This window comes from Daktulosphaira vitifoliae, unplaced genomic scaffold, assembly GCF_025091365.1.
Source record: "Daktulosphaira vitifoliae isolate Bord-2020 unplaced genomic scaffold, ASM2509136v1 Scaffold_1, whole genome shotgun sequence".
In the NCBI taxonomy this organism is placed as follows: Eukaryota; Metazoa; Arthropoda; class Insecta; order Hemiptera; family Phylloxeridae; genus Daktulosphaira; species Daktulosphaira vitifoliae.
Window position 1 is genome coordinate 44,975,410 of NW_026099572.1, and position 21,138 is coordinate 44,996,547.

The 21,138-nt window shown below is 24.4% G+C and overlaps 3 protein-coding genes across 5 annotated transcripts in view; 1 reads left to right on the forward strand and 2 right to left on the reverse strand.

Annotated features, from left to right (window-relative positions):
* LOC126910328 (uncharacterized) overlaps positions 1-7,687 on the reverse strand; it is a 13,266-nt gene extending 5,579 nt beyond the window's left edge. For 2 of the 3 annotated variants that reach the window (XM_050692817.1, XM_050692815.1), the window contains exons 1-2: positions 7,402-7,687; positions 487-633 (exon numbers count right to left, since the gene is read on the reverse strand). The gene's annotated coding sequence lies outside the window, so the exon portion shown is untranslated. Of the gene's footprint in view, positions 1-486; positions 634-3,060; positions 3,199-7,401 lie in introns of those variants that run through there. The other variant, XM_050692816.1, reaches the window with a different exon arrangement.
* A 1,172-nt stretch (positions 7,688-8,859) lies between these two features.
* Positions 8,860-14,323, reverse strand: LOC126910319 (mitochondrial proton/calcium exchanger protein-like). Its single transcript, XM_050692800.1, has 10 exons — positions 14,159-14,323; positions 12,408-12,829; positions 12,174-12,317; positions 11,965-12,102; positions 11,676-11,879; positions 11,113-11,613; positions 10,934-11,056; positions 9,481-9,686; positions 9,275-9,422; positions 8,860-9,218 (listed from the first exon to the last, which is right to left on the reverse strand). The coding sequence occupies exons 1-10, from the start codon at positions 14,202-14,204 to the stop codon at positions 8,931-8,933; spliced, it is 2,220 nt and encodes a 739-aa protein (XP_050548757.1). The 5' UTR covers positions 14,205-14,323; the 3' UTR covers positions 8,860-8,930.
* Positions 14,324-15,046: 723 nt separating this feature from the next.
* LOC126910324 (spermine oxidase) lies at positions 15,047-18,826 on the forward strand. The gene is made up of 6 exons (XM_050692809.1): positions 15,047-15,234; positions 16,079-16,265; positions 16,946-17,115; positions 17,181-18,067; positions 18,150-18,267; positions 18,321-18,826. The coding sequence occupies exons 2-6, from the start codon at positions 16,100-16,102 to the stop codon at positions 18,498-18,500; spliced, it is 1,521 nt and encodes a 506-aa protein (XP_050548766.1). The 5' UTR covers positions 15,047-15,234; positions 16,079-16,099; the 3' UTR covers positions 18,501-18,826.
* The last annotated feature ends 2,312 nt before the right edge of the window (positions 18,827-21,138 follow it).

Consider the following 21,138-nt stretch of genomic DNA (forward strand, 5'->3'; position numbering starts at 1 on the left):
AAAAAAAAAAAAAAAAAAAAAAAAAAAGAGACCCAAGAAAAAGTAGTGACAGATGCAACAAATATATACATATATAGAAAGACATATTGTTATAATTATACTTTCTCAGCTCTATATTAAAGCAAAAGACAAGCGTTAATAAAATTAACCTAAATCAGTAGCTTTGTGTAAAATACAATTGGCGATATATTGCAAATTGGATTAAAAAAGAACGACAAAACAAACACCTGAGAGGCATACATACAGAAGCACAAAAGAAGCAAAAGCAGATTATTTTTAAACCAGAGCATAATGATAATAAAAACTTTTAGCTCAACAGGAAAATGTTTTAATATAGAACTCGAGTACACGTGGTAAAATGACGTTCGCATGAATGATATATTATATTTTTGTACGTATAAAGTATTTTAACTTAAATTGTAATTGAGTGTTTTGGCAAATTATCTACTTTTAATGGTAATAATAGCTACAAAATATAACACTCACGGTTATAAACTTGGCCGTTGGTGATGTGTTCTGTGGAGAAAAACTATTGACGATTTGTAGAATTCATGTCCTTGTGGGCAAAATATTTTTGCTCACTTCGTCGTTCAGCAATTAACACCGAATTGGGATACAGCTCAAGTAAATTTTCTAAAAATTAAAATTTTTATAAGATTTTTTTCTATTTACGAACTTAGGTACAAAATGTCGTTGAAAATTAAAATTATGACATAACTCTATTTTTTAGTTAAATATCGCACGTAGAAATGAATTATACACGTGAAAACCGTTAAAATATTCTTTTCTAAAAGACTAGATATATAAGTATTCAGTAAGTAAGGAAACAGATCAATTGTTACAAACAATTGACTTGTTTCCTTATTTTTTGAACACCTGTATAAAGAGGTATGTATTTAGCACCACAACAAATTTTTTATCTATTTTCTAAAGACTTTATAATTTAACCGAATTAATATAAATATAAATTTGTTTTATGGCGTAACCCTTTAAATAAAACATATATAATTGTTATCATAAATAATTTTATGATAGGCCACATGATAACTAATTACTATTTGTTTTATTATTTAAATTATTCAAAAAATAGCAATTTTTTATACCGAAGCTGTAGATTTTAAGTTTACAGTCTGTACAGTTTTAGTATAATGTATTGTAAAAATAAAAATACTCTAACAACCTAGTTAAAACTTAACAAGTAATATAAATGGATTGAAAACATCCTAAATTTGTCTAAACAAATCTTGAGGCACGCCTTAGAGTTTGACAATCATCACTAATTTTTGCACAATTATTTTTTTTTGGGGCATTCGAACAATTCTAGGGGGTGGCACTTCTAAATATTATTAAAAAAAACTTACCAATGTAGCTTACGATCACCCTAATGGACATTTTCGAATATTTTAAACTATCGAATAACTATTCGATTTGTTTTTATACAACCGAATAGTTTATTTTTAGCATTAACAGTTTATGTTTAGTTCCTATCAAATATTTAAAAACTATTTGAATAATTTTTGAATGATTATCGAATAGTGGACAACTATCGAATAGTTCGAAAGTTACTATTCGATATTTCCCATCGCTAATAATAACCATTGTCGCCAGAACAATCTATAATGATTTTTACGTCTCAAAAATAAAATCTTATTTTTTATAACTAAAAGAATTAACTATACACGTTTTGTAAATTTTGTATTATCATTATACTAAAGTGTCACACTATTTGTTCTATAAATACGGAGCAGCTGTTCTTTTTTTATTTACTCATCTAAATAATGTAGTACAATTGGTTAATATATATATTTACATATTAATTTTTTTTACTATAGTCTTAATACAAAATTATAGAATAATTATTTATATTATTATATGACCTTTTTTTTTTGTAATACAAATTCTATTACACATATTTTTCTCTACATTTAAATTACTGTAAAATGGCACGTTGGCACTCTTGGGGCACGTCTTAAAGTTTGACAATCATCATCAATTTTTGCAATAATTATTTTTTTTGGGGTATTCGAACAATTCTACGGAGTGGCACTATGCAATTTAAAAGTTCATAACTAAAGGTCGTCCTAATGTCTATCACTAGTTATTATATCCCAGAAGTAAATACATCAGTCAAACAAACTATCTGTTACTATATAATTATTTGATAATAATGATAATTAAAAAAAAAAAAAAAAAAGCAACGTGACGGTACTGGGGTTTTTTCTGATGTACTAGTACCTAACATAATTGAGATTCGAAATAGTAGACTCCAGTGTGGGTTAAAATTAGTAATGAGAAATGTTTAATAGTAACTATAGAGCTGCTATTCAATTACTAAAAATATTCAATAGTTTAAGTACATTCAAAAGTTTTCATTTGATTTAGTTTTAAATAATTTAGATATTTTGTTGCTATGCAAAACACGCTTCACAATTGCCGAAAATTGTATAGATATTTGGACTAATTAGTCAATAACTCATAGACACTGTGATTTTGGACATATTTTAATTTATTATCTTGAAGTAAATTTATACATTTTAATCTGGTATAAATTTGAAGATTGCAGGTTTTGTTGAAATATTACCAAAAAATTGAAAATAAAAAAATGTTGACATATTGTTTAAACCATCCAGTACTTATTAGTTAATGTTTGAATTTCCACCAAAAAAAATATGTAGTCAGCAAAGGAAATGACTAAAATATTGTCAATAAACATATTTTTATGATCCGTTTAATTTTCAAAAAGTTATTTAAACGAAAATTGAAATCTTAAAATATTAATATTAACTGTTTTTTAACAGTTGTGATATTTTAACTTGAGCAAACTCAGTCTAGTAAGGGTGGAGTAATTATATGGACAGACCAAGAAAAAAAAATCGATCTTGACAGTAAAATCTTTACAGTTACTTATCGAAGCTAAAAAATCATACAAAATCAAAACATAATAAATTATAAAAAACACATTGAGATATCAGATCAATTACATAAAAGCGACGCTAAAATATTGAATCATAGAATTTCGTACAAATATTTTCAAAATAAATACATATAAAAACTAATTACCATTAATAATACATAATTTAACTTCCAAAAATCATCATTGAATAAAAGATAAAACTTTAATGAACATAAAATTTTAAATATTCAGACAATGAACGAACGTCGTCTTCGGTCTAAGTAGACTTCAAAAAACAACGCGAATGTATCTTTGCTATATCATTTGAACGCCAGAAATACGCTGTACTTGTTAAATTATATTTTTTGAATAAGCAAATAACATATGTGTAAAAGAAAGTTACAGATAGTTTGACGTCGATAATTTACTCATATAAGGTATAAAATTTTACACCTTATAGATCTACGTTTGTTTACAAGTACTTGAGAAAAATATTGATACAAATGATCTTTATATAGTATAATTATTAGTAATACTAAAAATTATTAGTATTTAGTAGCAAAAGTACTAAGTAATAATAATTTTATTATTTAACAGTTTTTTTAAATAAGGAAAATATTTTGATATATTTATTTTACAAGAATGTTAAAAAAGTAACCTAACACTAATTGTAATAAGCTTTTCGTAAACTAAAAACAAGAACAAGTAAAAATATTAATAAAATGGTAACTGAATTTGAACTTGTAAATTTTTATTTTTAATAAGCGTGATAAAATATTATTTTTTATTATTCAATTACATTTATAAACACTTTTTTGACTAATAAATAAATAAATTTTAAGTTTAAATATGAAGTGTTTTTATGTATAGACATTTGCATTGTCCATGAATTTTTAAGTTGATTTTGAATATGATTTTAGATTTTTTCCATCGCATCTAATTTTTACTTTAATATTAAGTATTTAAATAAAAATATAAAAAATTTTAATTTAATTTTTTTAACTTTTCTGTTATAATTTTATTATTTTATGACGTTTTAGATTAAAAAAAAAACCAAACTTTTTATTGTAACTATTTTTGGTTTATTCTTAAAATTATAAACTTATTACCATTATAATAATCTGTTTGAGCAATTAAAAAAAAAAATTTTTTTTGTTTTTTACACAACAAAATTTGAGAAGAGCACAATAATGAAAAATGCAATTTTATTTTTATAAGTAATTTGATAGTACAGTTTTTTTATAAATTAAAAAAATAACTTACAGCCTTTTGCACTTTTTGATGCTGTAGTCAATGGTGTAATTGAATTTGACGCTAGACAATTATTATTATATGCCAAATATCATTACACCTTTGTCTTCAACGTCAAAAAATATAATTTTTCTTTCATTATTTAGTTTTTTTTTTTTAAACTGAAAACCCATTGATATAGTGACCCATTATAATCTGCAAAATATCTGTTACTTTTTCTTTACAATAAGTTAAAATACTGAATACATCAAGTGTCATGCAACAAATATAATTACATCATTGATTTTAACATCAAAAAATAAAAAAGGCAGATAATTTTTTCTTTTAAATTCACAAAAAAAGTTATATATTTAAATTTTACTTTTCAAAATTTCGTCTCCAACTCAATCAGTTTTTTTTGTATTCAAAACAAAATAAAATAATTTTTAAATTCTTCAAAAAGTTATTTATCTATTGGCAGCAATTTTATAATCATTTTTTTTCTTAAAAAATGGCTTTAAACTTATTAATAGTGATTTATAGTGAATAAAAACAGTTAAACTTAACATCTCAAATATAAATAAATTCTCAAATTTCGCAAAAGTTTTAACATCATGAAATTATATTAAAAGTTTTAAAAATTAAATTCCTTTTTTTTCAGTTTTTTGTAACAATTTTAATACTTAATAACTAATAAGTAATTATCTTAGAAAGTAGATATGATGAAAAAAATGTGAAGCCTAGTTGGGAGACAGTGTCAAATTTCAATAGAAATAAGCGTCACATACAGAAAAATGTTTTTCTAGTCCTGTGTATATTCAAAAGTATAACATGTAATATTTAAAACTCGTTCTTTTTAACTATAGATTACTATTTATGTGCGCTAATAATAAAATTAAATAAAGAAAAAATACAGCGGTATATTTTTTGAACTGTGTCATCCTAAAATTTTTTTTCGTACTAAGACAACAAAAAATTAGTTTTCTTATCTAATCAATTATATTTAAAAAAAAATATATTAATACTAATATGAAGTATGATTCATTAATATTAATTATGACAATTTAATCATTAATAATAGCACTAAGATATTATTTATCATTAAAATATTTTAATTTAGTTGATTTTGATATTATCTAATCATAGTCAAATATTAAGTTTATTCTTTCTACAGTAATATTTGAATAACATATCTAAGTGTTTCAAGCATTGATAGTTTGTTATTAGATCATCTTCACATACTAATTGAGTCTATAGTCCTCATATAAATAATTTTCATATTATCATAAATACAAAGATGGGCAAGTTAATGAAAATAATTAATTCAAGTCAAGTTAAGTATGAACAATTTCGATAAATCAACAGTCAAAAGTTACCAAATTATAAATTTAACAAACCAAGTACAAAGATAAATTAAATTTTTTTTTAAATTAAACTAGTTCAACAAAAGTTTATTTCATTTAAAATTAATTTTTCAGCTGAACTCTTAAAATTATTTTTTATTAATTGGTGATACAAGGAAAAGCTAAGAAACTTTTAAAACTGAATAGGAAGAAAATATTAATGATAACAACAATGTTTTTTTATTTGTTTTGTACATTTCGGTGTTGGTGGTACTGTTTTATATTTAAAACTAGTTATAAAAAAAAAATCATATACATTTTTGTAAAATATTAGAAGATTATTATGCTTATTGTTATATAAATATAATATTTAGAATAGGGGAAAATTTGATTTTTTTTTAACTAAACCATATACGCCGAGTATAAAGACGTATATTTTTTATGAAATTTTGAATTTAGCTTTTTTAGTTATTTTAACATATTAATTCAAAAAGCTAAGTTATTTCAACAGAAAATTAAATTAGTTAAATTAAAAAGTTTATTAGAAAAATAATCAACTAGTCAAGTTGAAAAGTTAAAAATTAATTTTTTAACTGTTATTTTCATTACAAAAAATTTTGATTAGATAATAGTAACTATAGTACTATGGGTTTGTTTATTTTAGTATTACTATATCTTATGTACTATAATACTAAATTATATTGTAAAAATTAATTTTTATTATCAGAATGTCCATCACTTTTTACACTTAATTTTATTAATAAGTGTAATTGTAAAAGAAAAACTCTTAGTTTTCCTTTAGATTCTTACTATAAATGGCTTAGAGGCTTAAAGTTGTTACTTTATAATGCTTATAATTGTACATCATTAGAATAACCTTAATTGTATAATTTTTTGGTTTAACATTTTAAAATATACATCTTAATAGTATTCACATCAATAGTGTCACTAATATCTTTCACTTTTTTAAATTATCCTACTTCAAGATTAAATCTTTGAAACTTAAACATTGTGGTTTTGTAGCTATAAATATGATATATTCATTTCAGTTGCTAGAAAGGTGATGACGATTATTTAGAATTATATTTAAACAGGTATTTGACAAAAAAAGACCAAAACTGTAGTTAATTTATAGTTAAATGAACAAAAGAGAAATTAAGTTAACTTAAAACCTTAAAATACTACTGTTAAATATTTTAATTCTTTTTTGCCCAGCCTTGTATAACTGACTTATAAAATGTACTTTTATAAAATAAAAGGAAGGTTATAATGTGAAATCAAAAACACTTGGTGCTCAGCTTCATGTTTCTATTCACTAAGCTATACCAAATTTCCCATTTATTGAGTTTAGTTGTCCAATTAACTACCCTCTTTTCTTTTAATATATAAAAATAACAATATAATAAGTTTAAATGTTGCACTATAGTACAATGAAATGTCTTACTCACTCCTTATGCAAGTGGGTAATTAACAAGAATTAGTGGTTAATCACATAAATTTTTTAATAGTTATACAACGAGAATTAATTCATATTATAATGTATTTATATTTTATGGTATAAATATCATTTTTTTCACACCAAAAGAAAATTAAGTTCAAATAATTATCAAATAAAAAAATACTAAAATATTAACGAGAATAATTATTTGATCAAAATAGATTTCTTTAATAAGAAAAATAGCCATGTTTTTGAGTTAATATATGGTGTTACATCGTACGATTCTAAAATGTTCAGAGAATAAAATAAATTTAAGAACTGTAACATTATAAACAAAAATAAAATACTTATATAAGAGAGAAATGGCGCGAATTACAACAGCCATATTGACCTTAAGACGATTATTTTTAAGAATAATTTGTATATTATATGAATGAATAATAATTAAAAATCCATGATAAATATTATTTAAATTAATAATAATTTTTAAAATTTACCTTGAGTTATCACGGAACTTTTTTTTATTAATCCGTTTGGACTCTTAGTGGCACTCGTCCGCCCAGATTTTGGTGTTCCGGGCCCCGTGGAACCGTGGTGGGCCCAAGAGTTTCGAGTGCAAGTTTTGATTTTTGTTAATAATTCCGTTGAATTTTATGTAAAATAAACAATTAGATAAAAAAAACAAACAAAAAAAATGTGTGAAAAAAAAATTTTAGTCGAACAACGACCCAAAGTGTTACGGACGGGCCCACTGAAGGACGAGGCCGCAATGTTGTGTTTTTAGTTGCATGGCGAATGCGCGAAATTCTATCTGGTAGGCGGAAGGGTGGCGGAGGAATTCCTCGTCCCGCTGACCCATGAGTACATCAGTGTCACCAACAGTCAAACAGTTTGGAGGGAAATTCAAGTCTTATGATACATTTACTTCCTCTATCTAATACTAACATTACTACGCAGTGATGACTCGTGTCTTCGTTCGAATGCTAATTTTCACGACTATTTTGTAAGAGAAAAGTGACGAAATTGAAAAGCATGAAACAGAGGGAGTGGTCACTGTCCTATCAAATTTTTATAAAGAATATCAAAGAAGAGTATATATTTATATATATAAAGAAATATTTGCTTATATACTTATAAAGAGAATCTACCACTTGGCTTAGTTTTAACACGATTTATTTAGTAGTCATTTTTACATATCTTACCAAAAAGTATTTCTTTTTATGTTAAATTTTTAATAAATGCATAATGATAATTTTTTTATAGGAACTCATGTTATCTTAGAACTTTTTTAGTTAATACACTATTTTTCTAGTTCAAAAAGCAAACAAAAATATTATTTTGCTTTGTTGTTTTAATGATTATTGTACATCATTATTAATATATCGTATATAGCCTAATCATGCATAATTTTTAGTACTTTTTAATAAGTTCTTCTATTATTTTCTAACTAATTTAGTTGCTACGTCTACTGCAGTAGCAGTTTTATATATTTTAATTTTTCAATGTTTACAAATAAATGAAACAAAATAGGTTGTTGTCATCATTTTTAATACATTGTACAAACATTCATCTTTTGAAAAAACTAGAAAAATAAACTGAATAAAAAATAAGCATAATTTAATTCAAATTTTTTAGAAATTATTTTTCACAATTTTTTCTTGTGAAAAAATATTAAAATTCTATGATACTTCATCAGATGTATACATAAATATATATTTCTCTCTTATTATTCCTGCAACTTTTGAAGAAATTTTATGTAGTTTTTAATGGATAACCAGCCATATATTTTTTAGTTTTATAGTAACAAAAAAAAAAAATATATATATATATATATAATATAAATGATTCTATAGAAACAAAATATTAAAAAAAAAAAGAAATATATAAGTATATATACATCCATATTTATTAAAAGTATATCTAAAAATTAAAACAGGAGAAAAAAGTACAGCAGATCACATAAACTATAGAAATTTAGTTAAATAAATATCACATATTTAGTATAAACATTAACTCGTAACAATATTTAAATTTTTTTAGCTTCATCACTTTTATTTGAGCTTACAGGTGGAATTGGAGTTATTTGATCATTAGATATTTTTGGATCAATAATAGATTTAGTTATTTTACTAGTAGAATTATCATTGAATGACATATTTTTAGAAGCTAATTTTTGATCATCCTTGTCTAATTTTTGTACTTTGTTTAACTTTTCAATAGTTTCCATTTCTTCTTCTTTAATAACAAGCTCAGCTATCATATCCATTTCTTTAGTTGACAACTTAACGTTTTCAGTGCCAATTAACTCTAATACCTAAAAATATTAAAAGAAATTAAATTATTTTCTAAAATAGGAGATAATAAATATACTTTTAACACAGTATCAACACGGATAGAACCATCATGATCATCATCTATTTTACTTAAAACTTCACTTATTTGTTGAAGTTTGTAATCATCAGGAATATTTTGAAGCTTTCTCACAGCACCAATAATTTCATCGATTTTAATCAATTCACTTTAAAAAATTTTAGAATTAGGAATCTATTTATGATAAAATATACTTTTAAAAATACCTCTCCTTGTCTACTTTTTCTTCATCAGATTCTTTCAATTCAATATCTTGTTTAATTTGCTTTTCTTTCTTTTCTAGTTTACTCACAACAAGATCCATATTTTTTATCATATTATTAACTTTTTTGAATAACCGTTTAGCTGCTTTCGATTCTTTAACTTGTTCTTTTTTTTCACTTTTCATAACATTTTGAAGATCTTGAACATCCTTTATTAAAAGAAAAATAATTAATAAAAGTTGATTCAATAAAAATATGTATTTGTGTGTAATTTCATATATTTAAAATAAAATAGAACTCTATGCGACATTGAAACTTTGAAGTTGTTTATTTTAAAACTCCACCATTACATTGTGAAAAGTCACAAATTTATATTTTATGAGATTACTTAATTTAATGATTTTATTAATTTTTAGGAATTTTATTTCTTAGTGGGAGCTTTTTATTTCTTTAATTTCAATTAGACTTCATAAATTTAAATAATTTGAATTTTAATGTAGAATAACTAAAATGTAATATTTATCAGGCAACATATTTATCATTTTTTAAATTTATTTTATATTTTTAATAAAATTAAAGAAATATTTGGTGTACTTTTCTTAATTATGAATTATTCTAAAAATAGCTGTAAGTTGATGAACATTCTTTTAATCAAATCGTGAATGTAAATAATATACATACAACAAATAGTTCTTCTATATTCATGTTTTAGCTTATAATATGTTAAAAGAAATCAATATTTGTTGTTAATTTTCCTAAACTATTGGAGTTTTGAAATATTTAACATGTAATCACTAAGCTGTTATTATATACGAGGTGTGATCAAAAAATACCCGGACTGTGTTAATAATATTTATATCAATTAAGATAACGAAATCCCGATAATTTAATTCGATAAAGTAACTTCTAACGAGAATTTGAGCATTGGTTTGAAATTGATAACAATATTTATTTTTATTTTATGGCATTTTTACGAAAAAATGTTTCAGTCATGTGTCGATTTTTGAAATGGAAACAATAGAAGAACAACGTGTGTGTGTAAAATTTTGTTTTAAATTAGGGAAAAGTTCTAGTGAAACTTTTAAAATTTTCAAGCAAGCTTTTGGAGATGATGTTCTGTCTCGGACAACATGTTTTGAGTGGTTTAAACGGTTTAAGGAAGGTAGGTCATCCACTAAGGATAACGAACGATCTGGTAGACCATCGACTAGTAAAACAAATGAAATTGTTGCTCATGTTCGTGAAATTATTCGAAATAATCGTCGATTAACTATCAGAGAAGTTTCAAAAGACGTCGGAATATCTTATGGTTCTTGCCAAAAAATATTAACCAAAGAATTGGGCATGAGCCGAATCGCAGCCAAATTTGTTCCTTGTCTCTTAACCAATGAACAAAAACAGAACCAAACAAACTCGTATCTTATTACACTATATGTAAAAATTATCAATTACTCACTTCTTGGTAATCTTTAAGTTCGTCCTTCAACTCTTTAATCTCTTCTTTTTCAACAATAAGTTTTTTTTCTTCTAAATTTTCTATTGCACACTCAAGAGTTTTTAAATCATTTGATGATACTTCCTAAATCAAAATAATGATAAAAATATAAATTAGAATCATAATTTAAGTTAACTTACTTTCTCTTTCTGTATTCCAGTAGTATCTAATAATATAGGTGCACAATCTTCTAATGTTTCTTGAGATGCAACTTTTTTAGCTTCATCTAATTCTTTCTTTTTGGCTTGTTCTAATTCCTTTTGTTTTTCTTCCATATGTTCTTTCATTTCTTCTTTCACTTTACGTTCTTCTTCCTTAATAGCTTGTAATTTAGCTTTGTTGTCTATTGTTCCTTCTCGCTCACCTAAATCAGCCTCAGTAGTTACACCAACAGACTCCGGTAGTGAAGAAATAGCTTTCTTTAATAAATCACTAGTTGGAATATTTTCAGTAAAGCTGAAAGCTCTTGAAAGTAAAAGTAATGATGGGGGCACTTTTTCATTTAGAGACAAATCAAGCCATTGAATCAATTGTTGTCTTAGACGTTTTTCAGTAAGTCCATAAGCACGCATACCCCGAGATTTGCAAGCTTGTTGCAGTTCACTCAAAGTTAGGGATTCAACCCCTTCTTTTTGTATCATCTAAATTTAAAATCATGTAAATTAAACAGTTATATAATTGGTGGTTTATATAAATTGAGTACTTTGTCATCAATTGCGAGTGATCTAAGTTTCAAATTTAATTGGAATTTCAAAAAGTTAGAAGTTCCTATAGGACGTAATTCAAGAACTCGACATAGAGCAACCAACTGAGGCCTTGGTAAAGAATCAAGAGTTATTTCATCTTTAAAGAGCTTTGAAAACTTAAGAATTTCATCAGCTGATATAACAACACCTTCTTTTCTTACCTAAAATGTATAATTAACCAATAAGTAGGAATAAAAGTATTTGACTTAATAAGAAATGAATATTATTATTAAATATTATAAATACTTTGTCAAAAAAATCAGCAAATTCTTTTGCAGAATCACAAGTGTGTCCTTTTCCAGATACAGACATATTGTCGAGAGTTTCTTGAAGAAATTTAGCCATTTCAAGTTTTACTTTGAGAGATTGTTTGAGTTTTGTTTCCTGTAAAAATACAAATTTTAATGGAAATTTAATTAAAAATTAATACTGTAGTAAAAAACATTTTATTTTACCTTATCGTGTGACGTTTGAAATGTAGTAGGCAACATTCCAGGGAAAAACTTTATGAAAACTGGTAATGCAAATTCCATAAAAGGTATAATAATAAAAACAGAAAAGGGTAATAGACGGAAAAGGTCAGCCATAGTTTGAACTAACTGTAGAAAAGTTATAAAAATTTAAATAAATACATTTAGAAATAATTTACTGAAAGTGATTAACTCATTTTTTACTATTTCAAAACTTACTAAATTATGTTCTCTCCTAGTAAGTTCTTTTCCATTCATCTTTTTGAGTGCCAATTTAAAAGATATTTTTATATTAAGTCCTAATAATTTAAATCCATGGTAATAATGCATTACTTCATCAATAACTTTTTGTTTGATTGACTTTTTCGGTTTTATATTAACAACTTGATTATCAGTTTCCTTTTGTGCTTTTTCTTTAACAGCATTTACAGTTTCTTCTATTTTTGAAGAAGGTTTTTCTGAAAATTGTGTTGAAGTAGTAGACAAATTACGGACATGGGGATTTGTAAATAAGAGTTTAGCAGTAAGATGATGATTTTGTACAAAATTGTTAGAGATGGAAGTTCTATTAGGACAATACCATTGTTCTGTCTTCAATGTAGATGTTGTCACATAATAATTACTGGACATTTTATATGGTTCTATAAAAGAAAAAGATTTTATTTAATAAAATATATTATTTTGAACTCATAATAAACATAATATGTTTATAATATAATATATAAACATAATATGTTATAATATAACCCATAAGTAAAATTTATTGTATTCATATAATTTAAATAATTAAAATTGGTTTGAAATTTAAATGAACATAGTGGAATAAATGTATTTAAAATTATATGTATAAAGCACTTAAAGATAAAGGGTTCCAAGTGATAAAAAAATTGATATCAAGATAAGTTAATTTAAAAATTGAGAAATACTATCTTTTTAATGCAATTGGTTTTAGAAAACAATGTTAAATAGAACTTTAAAAAAAAGGAAATCCACTGCCATTTTTAATCTAATCTAAAGTGATTATTTTATATTTTACTTTTATACTATTCTTTTTTTTTACAAAATGTCAATTTGATCCATCCAAATATAAGAGCGTAAAATATTTAAAAAATTAATATGATATACCTACAATTTTTCAATTATATCTTTTTATAACAATCACACATTAAACAAAATTCACTTCAACATTTCTTAGTATATTTTAAAATAAAGGTTATTATTAATTTGAAAAAAATTTTAAGTTCAAAAATAATTGTAGGGACTAAGTCACAGAAAGAATGAATCTCGAGTAGGGTTTTCACACATATATTATTGCATTTTGGGCAATATTGAGCATTTATTTTCCTATAAACAGATAGAAATATAAAATAAAAATTATATTTTATATTTTTTTGCTATTAAACAGTATAATATAAATAATGAATGTTTACTAATAAATAAGCTTAATCAATAACACATAATTTATTTTGTTTTGCATTTAATATATGCATTGATTTAAGAAATAATAATGTTGTAGATTAAAAATCTGAAACATTATAATTATAAACAACATCCTAGAAATAAATTTTATCTATATTAGCTTAGGACCTAAAATAGATTATCATAAAGGGTTGTTCTAGTTCAATTAGCAACCAAGGGTATGTAATAGATGTACACAGAAATTCAAGAAAAAGGCAGGAAAAATATGTAATGGCTCGTGACTTTTCTTAAATAGCCTATATTTATGGAAGATATAAAGGAATTTACCCTTAAAACATTATTTTGTAAACTTGGAATAAAGTTATTATCCAATAAAATTTTATAGTCCTCCTTAAATTCTAAGTAAATTGATATTTATTCTATTGAATATCAATTTTTAACTGTCCAATTAAATAAAACTCTATCAGTCAGGAACAGCAAAAGCACCCTTTTATTGCACCTGTACGCAGCCTAAAGGGACTACTTTCTTCAGACTACACTAATTCACTTACTTTCATATCGACGAAGAAATATTTTGGTAGCCCTAGTGAAATTCATTTTATAGTTAGTTTCTTAAAATTAAAAACTGTAATTAATGTAATGTTATTGTAACTCTTAAATAATAATTAAAAAAATAAGATTTCACAATAAGTTTGTCCGGATCCCGGGAACTGATAAGATAGCCAATTATTACTTATTGTAATGCGCATGTGCAGATAATTTTTTTTCATAAGGATACACTGACTTAAGTATTAATCAAAAATACAAAACTATATAGTTAAATAAGGACCAAATTATATAAATATATTTTAAATTTTACGCAAAATATTAAACTTATCCAAAAAAAAAAATATCCTACTGTTAAGATATTCAATTTTACGGTATTTAATAACCATCACAAATATTTTACTATTTTCGTTGGAATTAAGATGCGTTAAAAATTTAGTTGTACTTAAATAAGTTATATATAACTTATTTAAGTACGACTGAATTGAATTCCTAACTTATTTTATAAAATCTATAAATGGATTTTATTCAATAAAATTGAAAAATATGTAAGCCTATATACTCATTTGAAAATAAATGTGTTTATAAATTCACATAGTTATACGTTATAGTACAATAATTAAATAAATCTTATTATTCAATATACTTAATGGTTGGTTAGGTGTATTTATTTTTAGTGTAAAAATTTGTTTTGTTGGTAACATAATTGGAATACGAGATAAAGATTTATTATTACAGTGACACCATAATTGAATAACTGTGTCTATCACAAAATTTTTATTTATTATCATTTAATTTACGCTTTGTGTTATCAGAGTAATGAAAGAGATAAAATTATGAAATTTGATAACACAAGTAATACTGAACCACAGATATAGATAATAAACAATTATCTATATCTGTGTACTGAACTCAAATTTTTTTAAGTTTACAAAATATGTAATCTATATTATAAAAGGTTTTAATCTTAAAAGTTTCATTGTGTCTAGTTATTCTGCAGTTTTTTTTTTTTATATAAACACTATAAAGTATAAATTTCAGTCATGTAGTTAACTAAATTGGTCATTTAATTTTATATTAAGTAAGTTAATAGTTTTTGAGCTAAATTAATCTATGTAACTATATAAAATCAAACATAAAAGAAATTATATGACCTTAATGTTTTAGTAAGAAAATAATGGGGGTAGTGATATTATGAAAAAGTGTAATTATTAATAAATATTAAATCATATATATTTTAACTAATATTTACTATTGTTTATTTAATTCTGGGGAATCAGCTACCTCTTTTTTTAATAAATTAAAATCATGTTGCTAGTAGTTTTGATAGTTAGAATTATAAATATTATACATGTAATTAAAAATATGTTGTTTGTCTGAATTTAAATTTTAAAAATAATAGTTGTTTTCTTCTTTCCTAACCTTCCTTCCCAAATATTTAGTATTGGCGACGTTTTCCCCTGGATTTTATTTTTACCTATATACTAAATTATCTTTTATATGATAAGTTACATATCTTAGGTGAGAAATTATATTATGTAAGATTTTATATTCATTGTGGAACAGTGATATAAATTTTCATTAATGTTTAATCTTATACAATCTCTTTATACTCCTTTTTTATATTTGACTAAGATATCATGGAAATATTGTGATCCTCTCCTATAGAGTAAATAGCAAATTTAATTGTATTAGGTCAGTAGAATTTTATAATGTTTTAGCAAAAAAAGAAAATGTTGTATATAAAATTTTATATATATATATATATATATATATGTTTGTGAAAACTTAAATAATATTTGAAGTACACTGATTTTCTAAAATATACTAACTGTTTCAATGTCAGTTGTTCCTAGGATAATTTTGTGAAAATCTTAAATGGGTTATTATTTTGTTTTTAAAATTTGTATTAATTTTATTTACAGTTTACTCAAAGACTGATTATTATGGGTGACTCAATACCTAATGTCTCAAAACACAAAATTATTATAATTGGTGCTGGAATAGCTGGATTAGCAGCAGCTACTCATCTCTCACAACATGATATGAATGATTATATAATATTGGAAGCACAAAATCGTATAGGTGGTCGTATTTATAGTGCCAATATAAGTAAGTATTCAATGTCTTACTTAATTACTTAAATATATCAAACAATAGATGACAAATGATTTTTCTACGAGAGGGGATGTAAATAATGTATAATGAACAACCTCTAAGAAGCTGTGATTACAGACTTTACAGATTTTGTTTTATTTGATTTATAATAGTAAGACTGTGATAGTTTTTGTATATACAGAAATATCTAATTGAATCAATAGTTTATTTTAAAATAGATTAATCTTTTGAATTCATTACGAGTTAAATCAAAAATTAACATTCTTTATCTTTTCATATTAATTATCCTTCATAACTTTAAAATTGAAATATTATACTAGACTTTTAAATACATTTTCTTTTTTATAACTATCATTCAAAAATTTCAATTATATTCTACCCTTCATATATAAAGGGTATTTATTCTCCAATATGAGGAATTAGAAGAACCAAGCTTCCCTGATTCAAAAATTAGCCCCTAAAATTCAGAAAGTGTTACACATTTTTGTATAAAAATATTTTTTTTATGCAAGTGAAAAATAAATTTAGCCCCTCCCAATTTTTTTAATCTAGCTATGTTTACAGCTTAATGCATTTTTAAAAAGACATTAAAGACATTAAAGAATTTAAAATCTATAAAATAATTTTATTTATTTTTTTATAAACCTTAATATATACTTTTATTAATTATATAGATGATCAACAAGTAGAACTTGGAGCCAATTGGATTCATGGTATACTTGGAAACCCAATGTATGAATTAGCCTTGGCTAATGGATTAATAGACATTACTCATCGTCCTAAAATGCCCAGGATAATTGCTGCTACTACCAATGGAACACAAATTCCATTTACATTACTTCAAGTATGTTTTTAAATGATTTTTGTCAATCTACAGTTTACTATACAAATTTATTTTTTAATTTTTAGGAAACCTATGGAGCTTATATGTGTTTTTTAAGACGATGTGAAGATTATTTTACTGGTGAATTTGATCCACCTCCTGGTATTCAGAGTGTTGGAGAGCATGTCAAACTAGAAATTGCAATTTATTTAGAGAGAGTGCAAAATTCTACTTCTCGTAAACTTCAACAACTTATATTTAATTGTTTATTAAAAAGAGAATCATGTATTACTGGATGTAATAATATGACAGATATTGACCTTGTTGAGCTGGGAAGTTATAAAGAGCTACAAGGGGGAAATATCGCCTTACCTAATGGGTACAGCAGTATTTTAGACCCTATATGCAATAAATTACCACCTAATTGTGTTAAATTGAATTCTAAAGTAATAAAAATCAAATGGCCTTCTGGTATTGATAATGCTGCAGATTCAGATGATTCTGATAAGACTATTATTGAAGTTGGTGGTGATGATGTCACTGATGAAACAATTTATGTTCATTGCGAGAATAGTGTTTATTCAGCCGACAGTATTATATGTACTCTTCCATTAGGTGTTCTGAAGTCTTCAGATATATTTAGTCCAAAATTACCAAAATATAAAGAAAAGTCTATTGGAAGATTACTTTATGGCGTTGTTAATAAGATATTTTTATATTATGACCGTCCTTTTTTAAAAAAAGATGTAGATGAAATATTGTTACTGTGGGATGATGATGAAAAAAATGATTGGTGTAAAAAAATTTATAGTTTTTCAAAAATTAATGATACCTTATTACTAGGATGGATAAGTGGTGTAGAAGCAGAGACTATGGAAAAACTGGAGGACAAGATTGTTGGAGAAAAGTGTACTGAGTTATTAAGACAGTTTTTAAATGACTCTTGTATTCCTTTTCCAGTTTCATGCATATGGTAAGATTTAATAATTTATTATCTGTTTAATAATTAAACAATAAACTAATGAAAGTTATTATGAGAGAAATGTTTTTTATAGCACTCGATGGAAAACAGATGAATTTAGCCGTGGCTCTTATACTGCTATTGGAGTAGGTGCTAGTCAATTGGATATTGAACACATTGCAAGGCCAATGCATGTTAATCACAATAAAATTGTAAATAATTAGTTACAGTTTCATCAAATTACTTGATCATTTTTATTTTTTAGCCTATTATTACATTTGCTGGAGAGCATACACATCCAAATTTTTATTCAACAGTTCATGGAGCATACTTATCAGGACGTGCAGCAGCTGAAATGTTACTGATTTCTAAACGTGAAGATCGTCCACTTGAATGTGCTGATTTAGATATAAGTTCCTGGATACAAGGCTTACCTTTAGCATAAATGTTATCTGTTTTTCACTGTTTAATTTATTTGTTTTACCAAAATGTGATATTAGGTATTAGTTATTAGAAGCTAACATTAGTTATGTAATGTCTTATTTGAGATTGAAAATATCAGCTTCCTGCCAAGTTATGTTTTTTTAATGTATACAATTTTTGAAAAATTGAACCTTAATTCATGGACACATACAATTTTTGACTACTTAAAATGAATTACATTTTTTTTAATCTATGAATAATTTGAGAATTTTTAATAGGTTTCTTCTGTTTCTTTATTAAATGCTTTGTAAATATTGTTCAATAAAACATACTAGTCTACAAATATGAGACATTTGTATATTTTTTTTATTAGCAAATTATAAATAAATATTGATAGTTTATGTAATGAATTTTCTTTTTTTATAGTTCTGAATTATTTTGGTACACGTATATAATACAATATTCATATGTTATATCTCTAAAAATGTAGTAGTTATTTCAAAAGCAAAAAAAAATTACACAAATTTTGTGTGGAAGTTAATATGAAGCTAAAGATAAAGAGTCACTCCCAGACACAAAGTATTTTTTTAGGTTTGTCTGTCTTTATCACAATAGGTCACCTAAAAATCAATTATTTTTCACAAAATAAAAATTTTGTGAAATTCCTTTTAAGAAAAATTTTATTTTAAAATTAAGTTCATTAAAAATAACGATTAATTATCAAAATGATGGGCTTTGATGAATTGCGTTTTAAATTTTTCTTCTGCATTATCAGCTAAACATTGAAATGGACAACAATCCTTTCCTAAAAACGTTGAAAATTTATTTACAATCAAATATTAATAATGAGAAAAAAATTTAATTGAGTTGATGAGAAAATAAACGAAAATCATTTCTGAAGAGATCCCTAATGTCAAATGAAAGTAGTAAAATATGAGATCAAAAATATAATTCAAATTGAGATAATATTAATTATTTAGTTTCATAATAAAATCTTTTTATGAAATACTCTAGTAAACCCATTCTATTTGTAAAAATAAAGTAATCAGTCCCTAACAAAAAATGTCTGCGATGTACTGCATTTTCATAGCAGTCAGAATATTTATAATTATTTTTATATGAAAATATATTATAGATTGGAGAAAATTAGCTAGCCTCTTATAAGTGTTAATCCTTTTCCTCTTATGAATTGCATCTTGTAAACTATAAATTTATTCTACTGAAATGATTTTAAAGTATGTTATTTATAAAATAGCATACCAGTTTTTCATTCAGTTATTTCTTCGATTATATTATTGCATAAATCTTTTAATATGTATGTACCAGGTTCTGGGTAACTGAAAATTTAATTGGTTACATTGAAAATATCATTAAAAGAATCAAATGATAAATTTATATTTTATAAGTTCAATTAAACAAATTTCTCTTTCCACTTTTTTCACTTAGTTTCATATTTTTTATGAGAAAAAAATTTAAATACCTTTCATTATAAACTGAGCAACACTCGACAGCTTTATTTGGCTTGCAATATTCTAATTTAATGGCCCACGGAGTTTCTGTTTTTTCTACCGGTTCATGTGGAACATAACTACATTTAGTTACTGTTTCAAGATTCATTTCACCAGTAGGTGTTATATACCTTGAAAGATATTGTGAATTTAATTTTATATTTATTTTAATGATTTCACTTACTCCCTTAAAGGTTTGAAGAGTTTGACTGGTTCAACTTCAATAGGTTTAAATGAAAATCTATTAGTTGTTTGAGAGTCCATCGGACCTTCGTTTAAATGTAAATTATCACACGGTTTGATGCTTTCATTGCGATTTTGATCTTTAAGTACATCATAGTAATCATGTTTTTGTGTAGTTAATAAACGCATATATCCTTTGCCCATTATGCTGTGATCTTTCGGTTTAATCTTTTGAACTTTTGAGGGGCATACTACTTGATAACTCATCTATGAATTTCATATAATATATGCAAATGTATTTTGATTGTACATTATTAAACCTTAATATTTATTGAGATTGTATTGGTTAAAATTGTTAATTTTGTATTCGTTAAAATATGAAAAAAACTCGAATAATATCAGTTATTAAAATTTTCTAATGTATGGGATAGAGCAAGGCAAATTTAATTTAATCTTAAAGTTTTCTTAATTATTTCAAAGATGTAATAAGTATAAAATTTGAAAAATACTCATTCAGTATTCTCAATGTATCAAATAACAATAAATTGTATGCCAATGTACAATAATTTGTGATAAATTAATTTCTTAATAGGTTTTATCGTTAATGTTATGAATTGTTTAATAAATTAGGCTAATTTTTCAAAAAAATCAATTTGTCCTAAGCAATAAGTTTATTTATTGCCAGTTATGAGAGTTCGTGTAATTTATAAATAAAACTAATATTATGCATATTTAATGCTTTGATCATGCTCTAAGGCGTTAAAAGTAACTACGATCTTTTGATGAAAATTACCTGATGTATAGAATTCCCGATGAACTCGCCATCAATTTTTAAATTGTCTCTATGTATTATAGGTTCTTGCCGAGACCTGTTCATAATATTGGGGTCATAATATGGGTAAGATTTGCTATATATAGAATTTTTGTCTAAAGGTTCATTACAAACATCGAAAGCCTAAAATATTATTA